Below are 16492 nucleotides of genomic sequence, written 5' to 3'. Positions count from 1 at the left end.
TTCTGTATTGAGAATTTGAGAATAAAAGCAGGGCCAGTAGATAAGGTTATCATTAAACATGTTTGGATCGATTTATTTATTTCAAATAATCAGATGTATCAGAAAATGCATTGGGCTGCCTTCTGAGATACGTTCATCCCTATTGCTGAAGGTGTTTGAACACAGGTTGCACAAATGGCCACTTGGTGTTGCTGTTGTAGAGCAGATTCTCGCAATGTTTAAATATTTGGATGTTTGGCCTCGATCTTGAAGTTCCTTTCTATCAGATTTTCTAAAGAACAGGGCCTAGAGCAGTGTCTGCACTTGTGAAGAGTGCTTCTTAGTAACTGTTTTATTAAATTGTTTAATGGAAGAAGAATGAGATATACAATTTTTTCTATCTCTACGTTTTTCTGTTAGAGAAAAAGATGCTTGAGTTTTTAGTCTTTAAGCTGTATGATGGTTCCTTAAGATGCATTCATTTGAATACAGTTATAAAAATAAGTAATGTAACCACATGGTGTATAAAACGATTAAAATTAATAAGACATTGACTACATTTTACTCTGAATCTTTTACATTAACTTTCTCATGTGAAAATTATTCCTCTTTTCTATTAGAGAAAGATGTGCAAACACACACACAAAATGCACAGACTTTTGCTGTGGTTAGACTCAAATCTTGTCACTTTTTTTAAAGTAATGTAGTTGCCTCATGCAATTATATTTTGGCCTTCTAATTCAAGAGTTAATGAATGATAGGACTTCCCTGATGGCGCAGTGGTTAAGAATCCTGGGGTAGAGTGCAGGGCACACGGGTTTGATCCCTGGTCTCGGAAGATCCCACATGCCACAGAGCAACTAAGCCCGTGTGCCACAACTACTGAGTCTGTGCTCTAGAGCCCGCGAGCCACAACTACTGGAGCCTGCGTGCCACAACTACTGAAGCCCACGTGCCTAGAGCCAGTGCTTTGCAACAGGAGAAGCCACTGCAATGAGAAGCCTGCATGCTGCAACAAGAGTAGCCCCTGCTCACAGCAACTAGAGAAAGCCTGTGCACTGCAACGAAGACCCAATGCAGCCAAAAATAAATAAATAAATAAATAAATTAATTAAAAAACAGTTAATGAATGATAGCTTTAAGAATTACCTTGTTGAGAGCTTCAAGAATTCGAAAAGTAGACTTTAATAGGGGAAAATTGTTTTCAGTGGTTAAACCGTGTGATGAAAGTTTAGATAGGTATTTTCTTTGGGCTTCTTTCAGCCTTTCAGACCACTGATCACCACGGTGTAATTATACACACTCCCTGGGAATGCAAGATAAAAATACTAGAGCTTCTAAAGTAAATAAATACATATAAACTTATATATTTAAACCTCTCCCTTTTAAAATTTTCAGTTACATGTATGTAATTGTAATGGTTCATATTAATTATGTATTAATTTATAAGTAAATAAAAATATGTAGTTGGACAGGTACTTAAAAAATGTTTTCACTGATAGGTTTATGTAAATAATGAAGTTGAGAGACCACTCTTTTAGACTATTATAAAGGATTGATGGTGGCCATAATGTATTCATTTATTACTTCAAAAAAATTCAATTTTATATGGGATATTTTCCATCATTTAGCAAAGATTGAACGTAAAATTGTGTGAAACTGTTTGAGTCCTTAAGGTGAGAGAGAAATGGAAAAACTCAATTTTTGTTCTTATTGCTTCTGTTGTTGTTCTGAGGTAGTACTGCACTAGGAGAAGGGAAGGTAGGTACGGAGAGGGACTAGAATAAAAAAGAATGAAGAAATCAGTTTGCAGTTACAAAGGGGTTGAGTTTTGCTGAAAAGAACTTTACAACCATGAAGGAATAAGTACAAGTTATAAAAAATTGAAAAGATAATGAGAAAAATGTCATCAGAGACTTTTATTGCACTGTAAAGGAAGAGAGAATGAAGATCATCAGTTAATTAAGTAGCATTTGTAGGCCAGAAGTTTTACCTGAAGAAGTCTGGATTGGCAGATGAGCTCTGTGCTGCCTCTTCCTTTGAAAACCAAAATTGCAGGTAGGAGTGTTAGAGAGCTGAGGGGAAACTGAAAAGAAAGTGTTAGAAGGCTGTTCTGGAGTTGGAAGCAGAGAAGCATGTGTACTACTGATTTGTTTTCAAAGTTTGAGTCTAATTCCTTTCCTCCTTGCCCTTGATTATCTCCTTGACTGGCTCTAACAAATAAGTATTCACAGAATGCAGCTTTTCAACACGAGTTAACTTCTTTAAAAGATTTAAAAAAACTTGTTCTGGGGAAATGTTATGCAGTTCAGCAATTGGTGAAGTAAGAAGAGATTGTGGTGTAACCATCGGTGTGGCATAAGAATTTACATTTCTTTTCTCATTCCTTTGAGCTTTTTCACAAGTTATTACCAGCAGTGACACCAACATGATCCTCCCTGCTTTTTAATTTGTCTCTTTCTATGAGTAGTAGTTGAATGAAAGGGTAAAAATTACATTTTATATGGAAATTAGCCCATACTGTTCCTGTACCTTTTGAAGGCCCCTCTGTTGCATTTGAATGTGAGACTTTTCTGGATTTAAAAAAAAAAAGTAAACTGATAAGGTTTTTGGATGCATAATGCTCTGTGTGTTTTTTATCAAGAATGAAATTATGAATTTGGTTCAGTATTGAGAGAAATGTTTATTTCCATGTTTCTTTAAATTGTACTCATTTTAAACATTCTATCTTGTGATGCATTTCATAGGATCCTAGACACACTCTCAGGGGAGCTACTTTGGAGGTTGCATACTCCAACCCTTCCTCAGATGTTTGGATCCTCTGCGTTTTTCAGCCACTATGTTCTCATCCAGTTCATTGGGAAAAGTACCTCCTTATATAGAAGTGCTGCTACCAAAAGAAAGATAGTAAATACTAGGCTTGAAATCAATTTTGTTAACAGTTCCTGAACTTTTTATACACCTCACACCTAGCCTATGATTTAATCAGCCGTTTTGGTTGCCACATCATATAGTTGATACGTATTGAGCTTGTAGTTAACAAACTTTATTTTTATTTTTAAAAACTAATACTTAAAATTTTTTTGAACAGCTTTAAATTAGGTTTACAAAAAATTGAGTGGAAAGTACAGAGCTCCTGTATACCCACTTACCACCGCTTCTCCCAGTTTCCCATATTATCATCTTGCATTAGTGTGGTAAATTTGTTAAAATTGATGAGGCACTATTAATACCTTATTACTAACTAAAGTCCATAGTTGCCTGTTTATTTACTTCTGTTATAACACTGCCCAATAATTAATAATTGTTTTCAATTCAATAAGCATTTATGAGTACCTAAATTTAGGTACTTAAGGTAAAGGATTGTGTCTTAGGATTCTTTAAGTCTTCACTGCTTGTCTATAGTGGGTACTCATATTCTTTTGAATGAGTAAGTGGATGGATAGATGACTAAAAGAATTCATTCTTTCTCTTCTGTCCTGTCCAGTATGTTCAAGGTTCTTAAAAAGAAGATAGAAATGAAATAGAATATTAGTTATATTTACCTATTAATATTTTACCACCTACCCCAAAGAGTGAGTTGCTTATAAGCTTGTTTTTCTTTCTGGTCTTAACAAAACTGAGCCATGTTTTGGTTTGTTTCCCTTAGCCTTTAGCTTTGTTTATATTGCTTGTATAGATTAATACCAGTCTTTTATATTAAGCATTGATCATGTGCCCTTTATAAAATATGTGGTCATCATAGAGATTCTTCTGTAGCTTATATTTCTTCGGATATTTCCTCATTTGGGTAATTAATGTTTGGTTAGAGTTTTATTTTTTTATTTTTTGCGGTACGCGGGCCTCTAACTGTTGTGGCCTCTCCCGTTGTGGAGCACAAGCTCCGAACGCACGGGCTCAGCGGCCATGGCTTACAGGCCCAGCCTCTCCGCGGCATGTGGGATCTTCCCGGACCGGGGCACGAACCCGTGTCCCCTGCATCGGCAGGCGGACTCTCAACCACTGCACCACCAGGGAAGCCCGAGTTTTATTTTTGAGCATCTTTCTACACTCTTGAACTGTCCTTCCTCATGAGATGATCTTTTTTCCAACCATTCTGAAAACATACAGGACACTTTATACTGCATTTTCCACCTTCATACCATATACTCTAAGGTGACATAGTTATTTTTTCCAAAGACTCTCACTACTTCCACATATTTTCTTTTATGGAAAGAATGAGGGTGAAACTGACAGTTTTCATTATTTTTCCTACTTCTTTAATGAAAGTGTTTTTAGTTTTAGGGTAGGATTTCTATGTTTTATGAAATGCACTACCACTTTTCTGGCATACTGATAATGACTGGCTGCTTTCTGCATGAGTATATAAAAGATACTTTTACATTATCTAAAATTAGAATCCAGTCTTTAGTATCTCATTGTAAGCTTATATTTATATTTAAACAAACTAAAGCAGTGTCGCAGGAAACGTGGCCTATCGTGAGGTAGATGATGAGTTTAAGAACACCTTCCTTGGATGGGCAGATTGTGGAGCACTGAGATGTTACTAGCAGAGAATATTTGAGTGTGATGCCCTTTTAAATTCATAAGTTCCAACAAATCTTTGGGGAGAACAGTTGCCTGATTTTAAACAGCAGTGCTTGTAAATACGCTACTCTGTCTTCATTTTTAACCCCATGTTTTATGTTTTGTATGTTTTCATATTAGAAGCCTGTTTAATCAAATGATAGGAGAAATGATGAATGACATTTAAAAATATGTTCTTCCTGTTTACTTTCAGATTACTAGAGGAAGGGTAGTCAGGAATCTCTCATGTGTTAGCCTGTTATTGTACCCCAGTGTGACCCCAAAATATTTACTTACCTGATCCATTGTAAAAGCCTGTTGTGTTTTTTATCCTGGAATGGTGATGTCTTCAGAGGCAGTAATTTTGGGTACTACCCTTTTCTGTATTCTCACGTCTGCGTTTTATTCTGTTAGGCTCACATATTGTACCGAGTTTAGATCTAATACTTTGCCTTTGTCCATTCTGTCCCTCACACTTGGAGTTTCCTCCCCTGTCAATATCACCTGTTAGATTCTTTTTTTTTTTTTTTTTGCGGTACGCGGGCCTCTCTCTGTTGTGGCCTCTCCCGTTGCAGAGCACAGGCTCCGGACACACAGGCTCAGCGGCCATAGCTCACTGAGGCCCAGCCGCTTCGCGGCATGTGGGATCCTCCTGGACCAGGGCACGAACCCGCGTCCCCTGCATCGGCAGGCGGACTCTCAACCACTGCGCCACCAGGGAAGCCCCACCTGTTAGATTCTAAGACCTACTTAATAATACATGTCTGTAAAGATCTCCTTGACTTTTCACTATTGCTTTATATACTGTGATATTCTATTATACTTTATATTGTACAATTTAGCATTTTAAAGTGTGATGTTCATATTTTAAGCATCCTCAAGCACCATGAAGGCAAAACCTGTGTCTTAAATCCTGCCACACATATTTAGTCTACACTACCTGTGGCATTTTGTAAGGCCTGCTTCTGTGGCCTTTACAGCACATATGTAAATAGATACTGAGTGAATATTTACTAACCTCTGGATTCGTGTTTCTTAAAAGTTAGGTTTACAGGCTAGCAGACAATCACTTAGCCAGAAGTTTAATGGATAGTTCAAGGGGTTTGGTAGAATACTAGACAGTTTTTCTGTATTAAATTGTTTGCATTTTCTTTTTTATGAGTAATAGTTGGTTAATGTCATGATTAAGTTTTGAATATGATGGTTAACATTATGCACTTAAAGTTAAATCAATAGTTTAAAACACTGCATGAAAAAAAATAGCCAAATCTGTTAGTTTTGCTGAGAGGAAGATTGAAGGCTTATCCAGAAAAAATTATTCTTATATATTAAAAGAACAGTTTTGTTTCTTTTTCAGAAAATAAAGTTTTGGCTTCTTGAAAAGGCTGGAACTCACTAAAAATGTTAAAAGTTATCAAGCTGACTTTCTACAGTTAGAATACATTAAAAATGTGTTCTTCATAACTTAAAAAATTTTTAAACCAAAATTATCTGTAGTCTAAGAAAAGAAATCCATGGAGGCATAGCATTGCTGTCCAATATATCATACGCTTTGTTACTAATGAGATTCCAGCAGATTGATAACGCCGGAGGCCTTGGAGAGTTAAGATTCTAGAGGGAAGGATGGTGAAATGTGTTGTTCTAAATGGCATAACCACTGAACGTGAATAACTTAAAATCAGATGAGAAAAACTAATTAAAATAGAAAAAGTAAAGTAGTTTAACCCTTCTAATAACCAACTCTATGTTTGCTTGATAGGAAAATTGGATTTCGATTTTCTCATTTTCTTTTCCATTGTGTGTGTGTGTGTGTGTGTGTGTGTGTGTGTGTGTGTGTGTGTGTGTATTAAAACCTGTTGTTACAGGTTTCTAAATAAAAATCAACTTTAAAAAACCTTTTTATTTGGGAAATTTTCAAGCAAAAATAGGAAAGAAAATAGGAATATTAATTCCCATGTACTCAGCTACGTCTTCAACAATTATCCACCTATGTCTAATCTTTTTTCATCTATATTCCTACCTGCTTCCTACCCGTTATGTTATTTTAAAGCAAATCCTACATCTTTTCAGTTGTATATATTTTAGTATCAATATATCTCTTAAAGATAAGAGGTGGGTTTTTAAACATAATCATAATACCTTAAAAAGTAGCATTTCTTAAACCATCAGATAATATTCAGAAAGTGTTCAAATTTAAACCTAGTTGTTCATTGGTGGGTATTGTGATATTAAGATTGATCTATTGGGTCAGGTGTTGTCAGCCTAATGGTTTTAATAGCTATTTAGTATTGTCTAGTTCCATTATTTCATTAGGGGTTACAGAACAGTGATAATGTAATTTTAATCCTGAGATATTCAGTGTTCAAACCTCTCTGATTGTCTTATAGTATTTTTAAAACTATATTTATAAGAATCGGGATCCAAATAAGGTCCCTACATTGCAATTGGATGATACTGAGTCTCTTTTTAATCTACTCCCCTTTCTCTCCCTTTCTCCCTCTCTTTGCAGTTTATTTCTTGAAGAAGCTGGGTTGTCGGAGTTTCTCAGTTTAAATTTACTGATTGCATCTCAGTGTTTTATTTAACATTATTTTTCTGTAAATTGATAATTAGATATAGAGGCTTGATCAGATTCATGTTCAAGCTTTTAACAAGAATATTTAGAAGAGCGTTGTGTCCTCAAGACACAGAGTATGTCATTACTCCTCTTTTTTGTGAGCATGTCCATAGCCATTGGAATGTATTGTCCACAGTGGCTGATAAGAATGCTCTTGATTTCTTGAGGCTATCTTTTCTTGGACATCTATTTTTTCCCTCCTCGGAAATTTTAAGAACTATTTTTTTTTTATTGTTGAGTTCTGATATTTCACAGGATGTGTCTTAGGTGTGATGCTCTTGGCAGACCCTTTCAGTGTGAAAGCCTTCTTTGTTTCATATCAGTTTTCTTCTCTTATTTCTTTATTTGTATTTTTGGGGGGTATAGTTGCTTTACAATGTTGTGTTAGTTTCTGCTGTACAGTGAAGTGAATCAGCTATATGTATACATATATCCCCTCTTTTTTGGATTTCCTTCCCATTTAGGTCACCACAGAGCACTGAGTAGAGTTCCCAGTGCTATACAGTAGGTTTTCATTAGTTAACTATTTTATACATAGTATTTTCCCTCTTCACTCCCTCTCTTCTTGCTTTCTGACTTGTTCTGTTGCTTTAAGTCTCTGCTCAACTGTTACTGTATCAAATCACAGTGATCACTTTGTATGAAAACATTCTGCTACTATCTTCTATCCTGATTTATTTTTTTCATAGCACCTGATGTTGATTTATTTATAGTGTCCCTCCTATGGCTTAATGGTAAGGCAAGGAATTTTTAAAATTCACTGCTGTTTCCTCAGTGTTTAAAACAATGTCTTGTACATAGTAGGTGCTCAACAATATTTGTTGAATTAATTATATTAGGTTGTTGGACTTGTGAGTCATTCATCCTCATCTCTTAACTTTTAATGCATATTTTAAATATATTTTTATTTTCTACATTTTGAAAGGTTTTTTTTTTTTTAAACATTGTCTTTCAACAGCCATTGAATGTTTGCTCTTGATAACTGTAATTGTAAATTATAATATTTCTTGTTCTCTGGTCCTTTTTCATTGCACCCTGTGCTTGTTTTATGGCTACATTGTCTACTTCAAACTCCATAAGGATACTAAGTAGACACCCCAACGCCTCATTCTCCTCCAGTAGAATATCTTCTGATCCCTAAATTTTCTTTATGTCCTCCTTTGTTCATCTTGGTTCTTCATTTATTGTAGTTTTTCTGGTAGCTGGTTTGGATTTCTTCAATAGATGTTTAGTTATATTTCTCTACCAGATCTCTTTAGTGTAAGTGAATGGGGTAGGCCTCCCAATAGAGTGCTTGGGCATGTGTCAGGGAAGGGGAGGGAAGGAAGGAAGGGTTCAGTTGACTCAACTATTCTGAATGAGTTTAATTATCTTGCTGTATGTTCCAAAGCCAACTCTTCCCTGCTTCCAAGACTCTAAGAAAGAATTACACTTATCTGTGGTGTCTTTGGCAGTGATTTTGCTTTGCTTTTATTTTTCTGTCAATTTTATCCTGCCTACTTACATTTTGTAAAAATCCAGCAAAATTTCTTTTTAGATGATACCCTTTCTTATCTAATATTATAATTTCTTTTTTAAACTTTCTACAAGGTTATATTCTTAGAAATGGTTGAAGAAATACATATGTTCATAGAGCAAAATTGGAAAACTCAATTTCTTCTCTTCCCCTTCTACTTTTACTCCCCTCCCCAGAAGTAAACCACTATTAATAACTTATGTTATTTTTAACATAGTATGATTATTACTCTTTAGCTTACTTTTTTGACTTAACAATGTGTCTTGATCATTTTTGCATCTTGCCAATTTATTATTTTTTTCTCCAGATGGCTGAAATTCTTATTTTTTACTAATGAGTAAAAAGTAATATCTTAATGTTTTAATTTGTATTTCCCTGATGAAAAATTATGTTGATCATTTTTTATATGTTTATTGATCCTTTGTATTTCATATTTTGTGAAATGCTTAACCCGTTTCTATCCTTTGCCCATGTTTTTAGTTATTTCTAACAATACCCAGACGTTGTATATATCCTTACATTTGTCCTGTTAAAAAATGTATTTTGCTAATATTTTCTTATAGGTTTGCCCCGTCTTATAATTTTATTTGTAGTCTATTTTCTTTCTCAGAAGTCTTACGTTTTTTCAGCTTTGTTTGTTGATATTTTTCCTTTGTGGTCCTCCATTTTGTATTTTACTTAGGAAGGACTGATGCTTGTTATTTTCATTCTCAGTTAATTTACAGTTTTTTTTCTTTTTTATAAATTTATTTATTTATTTGTTTGTTTGTTTATGGCTGCGTTTGGTCTTCGTTGCTGTGTGCAGGCTTTCTCTAGTTTGCGGCAAGCATGGGCTACTCTTCGTTGCGGTGTGTGGGCTTCTCATTGGGTGGCTTCTGTTGTTGCAGAGCACGGGCTCTAGGCACATGGTCTTCAGTAGTTGTGGCACTTGGGCTCAGTAGTTGTGGCTCACAAGCTCCAGAGCTCGGGCTCAGTGATTGTGGTGCACGGGCTTAGTTGCTCCGCGGCATGTGGGATCTCACCGGACCAGGGCTCAAACCCTTGTCCCCTGCATTGACAGGTGGATTCTTTTTTTTTTTTTTTTTTTTGCGGTATGCGGGCCTCTCACTGTTGTGGCCTCTCCCATTGCGGAGCACAGGCTCTGGACGCACAGGCTTAGCAGCCGTGGCTCATGGGCCCAGCCGCTCCACGGCATGTGGGATCTTCCCGGACCAGGGCACGAACCCGTGTCCCCTGTATCAGCAGGCGGACTCTCAACCACTGCGCCACCAGGGAAGCCCGACAGGTGGATTTTTAACCACTGTGGCACAAGGGAAGTCCTAATTTACAGTTCTTATGCTATTATTTTTAAGTATCTCTCCTGTGACTTCAGTGGATTCTTGATAGGGATAGGAATTAGATATGTGTGCTCAATTTGCCATCTTTATCAGGAATTCAGACAGGTACTTAATTATTCCATGTACTAGGGTTTGTCTCTTGGCTTAATTTAATAACTCACTATCAAGAAGTTTCACAAGCATGTAGTCACTCATAACATTAGATATGCTTTCATTTTATGCCTTAAAAGTATTCTGATATGTTGAATTATTTGCAAGTGGAATATTATAGGCCCTATCAAGGTTTAAATGTAATATAACTTAAAAGTCCTTTTTAATGTTTATTACTCAAAATATTTAATAATTCTTCTATGTTTGTTTACTTTGGATAATTAAAACTTTTATTTTAACAAAAAGCAAACATAAAACATAAAATGTTTTCCTTTATCTAGCTTAGGGGAATCTCTGTAGCTTTCAAGCATTGAGGTTTGTTATAGATGATAATAAAAATACAGGTATTGCATTTTAGCTTTTCTATTATGTAGTACACTCCCATTTTTAAATACCGAAACTATATTAATTTTAAAGTGATTGAGTCTTTTGTAGTTGTAAATTTTCTCCTTGTCAGTAAAATATTTAAAGAGTGTTGGGTGTTCTGTTTAGTTGTGAGATATTTTCCCTTTATGGTTTTATCCCATGTTTATAACTACGCCTCATTAAATAATATAAACAGATATTTTCTCTGATAAATAGTTCCATTTATTCATCTGTGTTAGTGATGAATTTAGATAGTGATTGATTCATTTTGCTGTCTAGATACTGAATCTAGATGGATTGATTTGTTATTTAAAAAGCTTTGGTACTTGGGTAGAGTTTGACGGGTATGAATCAAGTTGGTAGCACAGAAGATAGCAGGAAAACAAAAGAAAAGAGAAATGATGAATGTATCCAGATCAGAGGAAAATGGAATAGAATGTATATTTGTGAGTAGTTGGCTAGGGGATCAACCATAAGAGATGAATGCTCAATAAATCCTTGTATTGCTTTTTCCCTGAAAAATATTTTAACTCTATTCTGTGTTCCTTAGCCAAATTCTTCAACTCCTTTAGTCCTTTCCCTTAAGTTATTTGATTCATTTCTTTAGTTATGCTGCTTTTTCTCTGAAGTTCTCTAAATGGTATGTAGTATTTTAAGGGCCACCCATGTTACATTAATTCTGCTCTTTTATATAATCTAGTAAGGAATATATCATACCCTCTTGTTTCTTTGTGTATATTTTAAAGTTACTTTATTTTTAAATTTTTAAATTTAATTTATTTTAATTTTTTTGGAGTATAGTTGATTTACAATGTTGTGTTAGTTTCAGGTGTACAGCAGAGTGATTCAGTTATACATAAACATATACATATATTCATTCTTTTATAGATTCTTTTCTCATATAGGTTATCACCTATATTCATACTCAATATGAATATTGAGTAGTTTCCTGTGCTATACAGTAGGTCCTTGTTGGTTATTTATCTTATATATAGTAGTATGTGTATGTTCATCCCAAGCTCCTGATTTATTCCTCCCCCCACCTTTTTCCTTTGGTAACCATAAGTTTGTTATTTACAACTTTGAGCACTCAAAGTTGTAAATAACCATAAGTTTGTTTTCGATATCTGTAAGTCTATTTCTGTCTTGTAAATCGGTTCATTTGTATCTTTTTTTAAAAATTAGATTCCACATATGAGTGGTATTATATGATATTTGTCTTTCTCTCTCTGACTTACTTCACTTAGTGTGATAATCTCTAGGTTCATCCATGTTGGTGCAAATGACATTACTTCATTCTTTTTTATGGCTGAGCAATATTCCATTGTATATATGTACCACATCTAAGTTACTTTAGTTATTTTGCTGCTTTATGACATCAGTAATTTGGGTCTAATTTTATGCTTGCTCTCTTCCCTGAGCCATTTTTTATTGTAATGTCTTTAACAGTCAACAGTCTGAATTCTTATTCTTAATATTGTCAATTACATTTGTATTATTTTACCTCAGACCCACCTGTCTTTTTATTTTTCTTGGTGGATTTCAATAGCCTTACTTTAACATCATGCATACAGTAAAACTGTTTTTATTTATTTTAGAGGAGTACAAACGATTTCCCTGAGATTGATTTGTTACTCTCAGACTCCTAAGCTCATGTAAAAACTTGAAGATGCTCTTTTGTAGAATTCTCTTATAATTTAAATGTGTACTCACTTCCCTGTGAACACACATGCACACACACACACATTTTCACATATGTAGAATGGGGGTGTGGAAGGACAGAACTTTACCACACTGACATTTTGAGGGCTTAGAATGAGGCATTTTAGGTTAAAGTTACTCTTTTAGAAAGAGTGTACAAGTTATACCCCTTCTGATTTGAGGATCATAATTGACAACAAAAAAACCTGCTATTTCTAATACTTAGGATGAGAGTAAATTATCTTTGAAAATGTATTCATATATTTGCAAGCTATACTTTAAAAGTGAGTCAGTAGAATGAAGAAAATTAAGAAATAGTGAAAAGACTTGAAGTATGATCCTAGATCTTTACATAGTTTGTCAGATTACATTGTACAAATCACTTACCTTATTTTCACATTTGTGAAGTGAAGTGCTTATGCTAAATCATTTCAGGTACAGATTCTACAAAGCTTTGGCATCCATGGTGCAGGTATAATGGGCAGATGGAACTTGTGAATGCTTTTACCAATACTGTGCTACAGAGAACTCAGTCACTTGGATTTGGATAATTTTTAATGTAAACTGAGAACACCAAATTTATAAGCCCCATTTCTTCAGTGAATAACATGTATAGCTGTTTCTGATTAAAAAAATAAAGCAAACCCCACCTCTGCCCTCTAAAAATGTTTGAAACAAACTCATAGAAAATATAATCAAAAAAAGTTTTTTCATAAAGAGTTTTCTCCTTTGAAACATTGAGAGGGTGTGTAGCAGAATCAAGGTCACGAAATCATTTATTTTAAAATCCATGGAGTAGAATTGTTTATACATTCTATTATCAGAATTTTCCATCTGTCAATCTATATTTTGTCAATAAGTTCTTCCTACTACAAGAAAACTAACAAAGCTAACAATTGGGGGATCATTACTTTCTTTTTAAAAGACATATTAGGAATTTAAAAGATAAATAAATTGGAGGTATAAGGGAGCACTCAAAGTTGTAAATAACTCATGGACTTCAGTAATGGTCCAGGCCAAGGTGGTTGAGGGCTACAATCTGTGTTTATATGCAAGTTCTTAGCATCAGTTATAGAAGTTTTATAACAAACGTACTTTAAAAATTTATGGCATGCTAACTTTATTAATTAAAATCCTCTTGGTGAAAAGTTATTTTACCTTAGAAAGTGGCCTTAGGCATTCTCCTTTAATTTATTGATTTAGAACAAAGTGTTTGAAAAAGTATATGAAAAGCTTTGAAATAATTGCAATGCACATGGTGTCCAGCTTGCCAGTGATATTTTTCCTTTTTTGTAGTTTATAAGGCAAAGTATTTAAAACTCCTTCTCAAATAGAATTTTGCTTCTTCAGTAATAAGCTATACTCTATCCAAAGGGTGTCAGCATTTTGTAATGTAGAGGCTTCACTGTGGTCTAAAGAGTTAACGATATTTTAATTAGGAAAATTGATCAGGGACATCCATATGATGGTGTACATTTCCTAGTGCTTCCATATTCTTCTAAATTAGAATGAAAAATACATTAAAATTTACATTAAATTAGATCTGTTTTCAAAGTTGAAGGGGGGAACCCTGGCGGTCCAGTGGTTAGGACTCGGTGCCTTCACTGCTGGGGCCTGTGTTCAATCCCCGGTCAGGGAACTAAGGTCCCACAATCTATGCGGGGGCGGAAAAAAAAGGAAGGGAGGGAGGGAGGAAGGAAGGGAGGAAGGGAGGGAGGGAGGGAGGGAGGAAGGGAGGGAGGGAGGGAGGGAGGGAGGGAGGGAGGGAGGGAGGAAGGAAGGAAGGGAGGAAGGAAGGAAGGAAAGAAGGAGGGAAGGAAGGAAAGAAGGAAAGAAAGGGCGGGAGGGAGGGAGAGAGGGAGGAAGGGAAGAAGGGAGGAAGGAAGTTGAGTCAGGGGAACAGGGGTTGGGATGGGGTTTATGGAATGTATTTGGGACTCCATGGTGGGAGGTGTGGGTCACAGCAGCCCTTTCATCATAAACAGAAAGGAAATTTTGATCAGGGCATTTAGGTTACATGGTTCTTTGCCTTTTTTTGTTTGTTACAGGCAAAGGGGAAGATAGTGATGTACTCAGTATAAATGCAGATGCTTATGACAGCGACATAGAAGGCCCATGCAATGAAGAAGCAGCTGCTCCCGAGGTCTCAGAAAATACAGTCCAAAGTGAAGCTGGTCAGATAGATGACCTGGAGAAAGACATTGAGAAAAGTGTGAATGAGATTCTGGGACTGGCAGAGTCTAGCCCAAAGGAACCGAAAGCCGCCACCCTGACTGTTCCTCCACCAGAAGATGTTCAGCCTTCTGCACAGCAGCTGGAGCTGCTAGAACTTGAGATGAGGGCAAGAGCTATTAAAGCCCTAATGAAAGCTGGTGATATAAAAAAGCCAGCCTAGTTTATTTAAATTGTATCTGAATATTAGATGTGTTTGAACAAAGCCACATCATATAATTTTGTATCTAAAGTTTATTTGGGGTCTTACATGATATTTCTCATGTAACTCTTATTAGATAAACTCATTTTAGGCCTAAAATACATGTTTTTGTTGTTGTTGTTACTTTTGTATTATATATGTTATTGTTTTCTGAATTCATGGCAAATATCATTGGGTAACCGGGATACTTTGTTAGATGAGTATTTAGCTATATCTGCAAATTAATACCATAAAAGCCATTAGCAAAGAGTCATGGTATTTTTTTCTTTATTTTGAAATGTTTTGACATCAAACCAAAAAGTTTATGAAAGATTGACCAAGCATGTTGCCTTTAGGCTACCTGTATTTTGCGATAGAATATTAAATTATTGCTCCTAGGTTTGTTAACAATTTAAGAAATTTAGTTATGCTTATATGCACTTTTAAAATATATACTGCATTGAAGATGCCTTCTATGGGTGTGGACTTGCTAGTAAAAACTGAGTGACATTTTTGTTACAAGACTTAGAGATCCAAAATGGCTGAGAAAAGCTTTCTTTATAAAAGAGAAAAAGGACTTAATTTAAAGCATTTTTTAACAATGTAGAAGTAATTGCCCAACTTTAATTCCAGCAGACAAGTTATTCTAACAGGTATTTGATATTACTGGACGCTTAGTTCATTTTTTTTTCCTTCAATAAAAAGGGAAGGGCTTCCCCGGTGGCGCAGTGGTTGAGAGTCTGCCAGCCGATGCAAGGGACACGGGTTCGTGACCCGGTCCGGGAAGATCCCACATGCCGCGGAGCGGCTGGGCCCGTGAGCTATGGCCGCTGAGCCTGCGTGTCCGGGGCCTGTGCTCCGCAACGGGAGAGGCCACAACAGTGAGAGGCCCGCGTACCGCAAAAAAAAAAAAAAAAAAAAAGAAGGGAACACATTTTAATTTACATTCCAAGCTATTAGGAAAAGGAGACTATTTCATCGTACAGCCTTTCATCCGATGTTTTTGCTTGAAGATCTGATGTGCTATAATTAAAATAATTAATTTTAAATTAATGAATTAAAAATAATAAAGACTATCATTCTGGATCTGAGGACTTTTGATACATTTCCAAAAATGAAACTAATTTCAGGAAGCTTTGATAAGTTGATGTAATAATTAATCTAATTTTGTATAGTTTTTGTAAATAACATCCTGCCACAATTATGGATGCTTGCCCCATCACTAATTGTAGTTGTTTGATACCAAAATGAATTTAGGCGGAGACTCTTAAAATAAATTAATTTTTTTCTAAAAGATAAATCTGGAACTGTTGTTTTTATATTTGCTAACAAAAACAGTATATTTTATTTATAAGCCATGTTCTGTTAATGTTGTATGAGGATTTTCCTTATACACAAAACTTACAGGGATTGTGTCTTACTAGCTGGCTTCATTATATGTAAATTTTAGAGGGTTTCTTATGAAAATAGTATTTATGAAACACTGGAGTTGCAGTTAATAAATTCATTTTTGTTGTTCCTGAACATGCCTTTAAATAATCCTGTCATTTTTTTTCTTGTGGAGTCTTTCTAATGAAGGACAGAGGCCTATATCATTTGAAATGCTTCTCTTAGGCTGATAAACATGGATATGATTTAAATAGTTCTCATAGTTACTGCTTCAAAATGAAAAAATCAGTTTCTATTTCAACTTAAAAGTTAAAATAATAACAAAGTAGTGCAGAATAAACTTTATTGCTGCTTATTAATTATAAGATGCAGTAGGTGACTTTTGTGTGATCAAACATAGGCGTAGAAAAAGGTCTGAGTGCTTTGTAGCTGATTAAAGTCACCACCTTCGTGAAGCA

General features: G+C 35.2%; 1 protein-coding gene across 3 annotated transcripts in view; it reads left to right on the top strand.

Annotated features, from left to right (window-relative positions):
* The window catches only part of CAAP1 (caspase activity and apoptosis inhibitor 1), a 53315-nt gene extending 37146 nt beyond the window's left edge, over positions 1 to 16169 (top strand). For all 3 annotated transcript variants that reach the window (XM_060153513.1, XM_060153512.1, XM_060153514.1), the window contains one exon: positions 14281 to 16169. In XM_060153513.1, the coding sequence (XP_060009496.1) occupies positions 14281 to 14627 (347 nt within the window). In that variant the 3' untranslated portion in view covers positions 14628 to 16169. The remainder of the gene's footprint in view (positions 1 to 14280) is intronic.
* Positions 16170 to 16492: the final 323 nt, after the last annotated feature.

Source organism: Lagenorhynchus albirostris, chromosome 7, assembly GCF_949774975.1.
Source record: "Lagenorhynchus albirostris chromosome 7, mLagAlb1.1, whole genome shotgun sequence".
In the NCBI taxonomy this organism is placed as follows: Eukaryota; Metazoa; Chordata; class Mammalia; order Artiodactyla; family Delphinidae; genus Lagenorhynchus; species Lagenorhynchus albirostris.
This window is presented reverse-complemented; position numbering and strand designations above follow the sequence as displayed.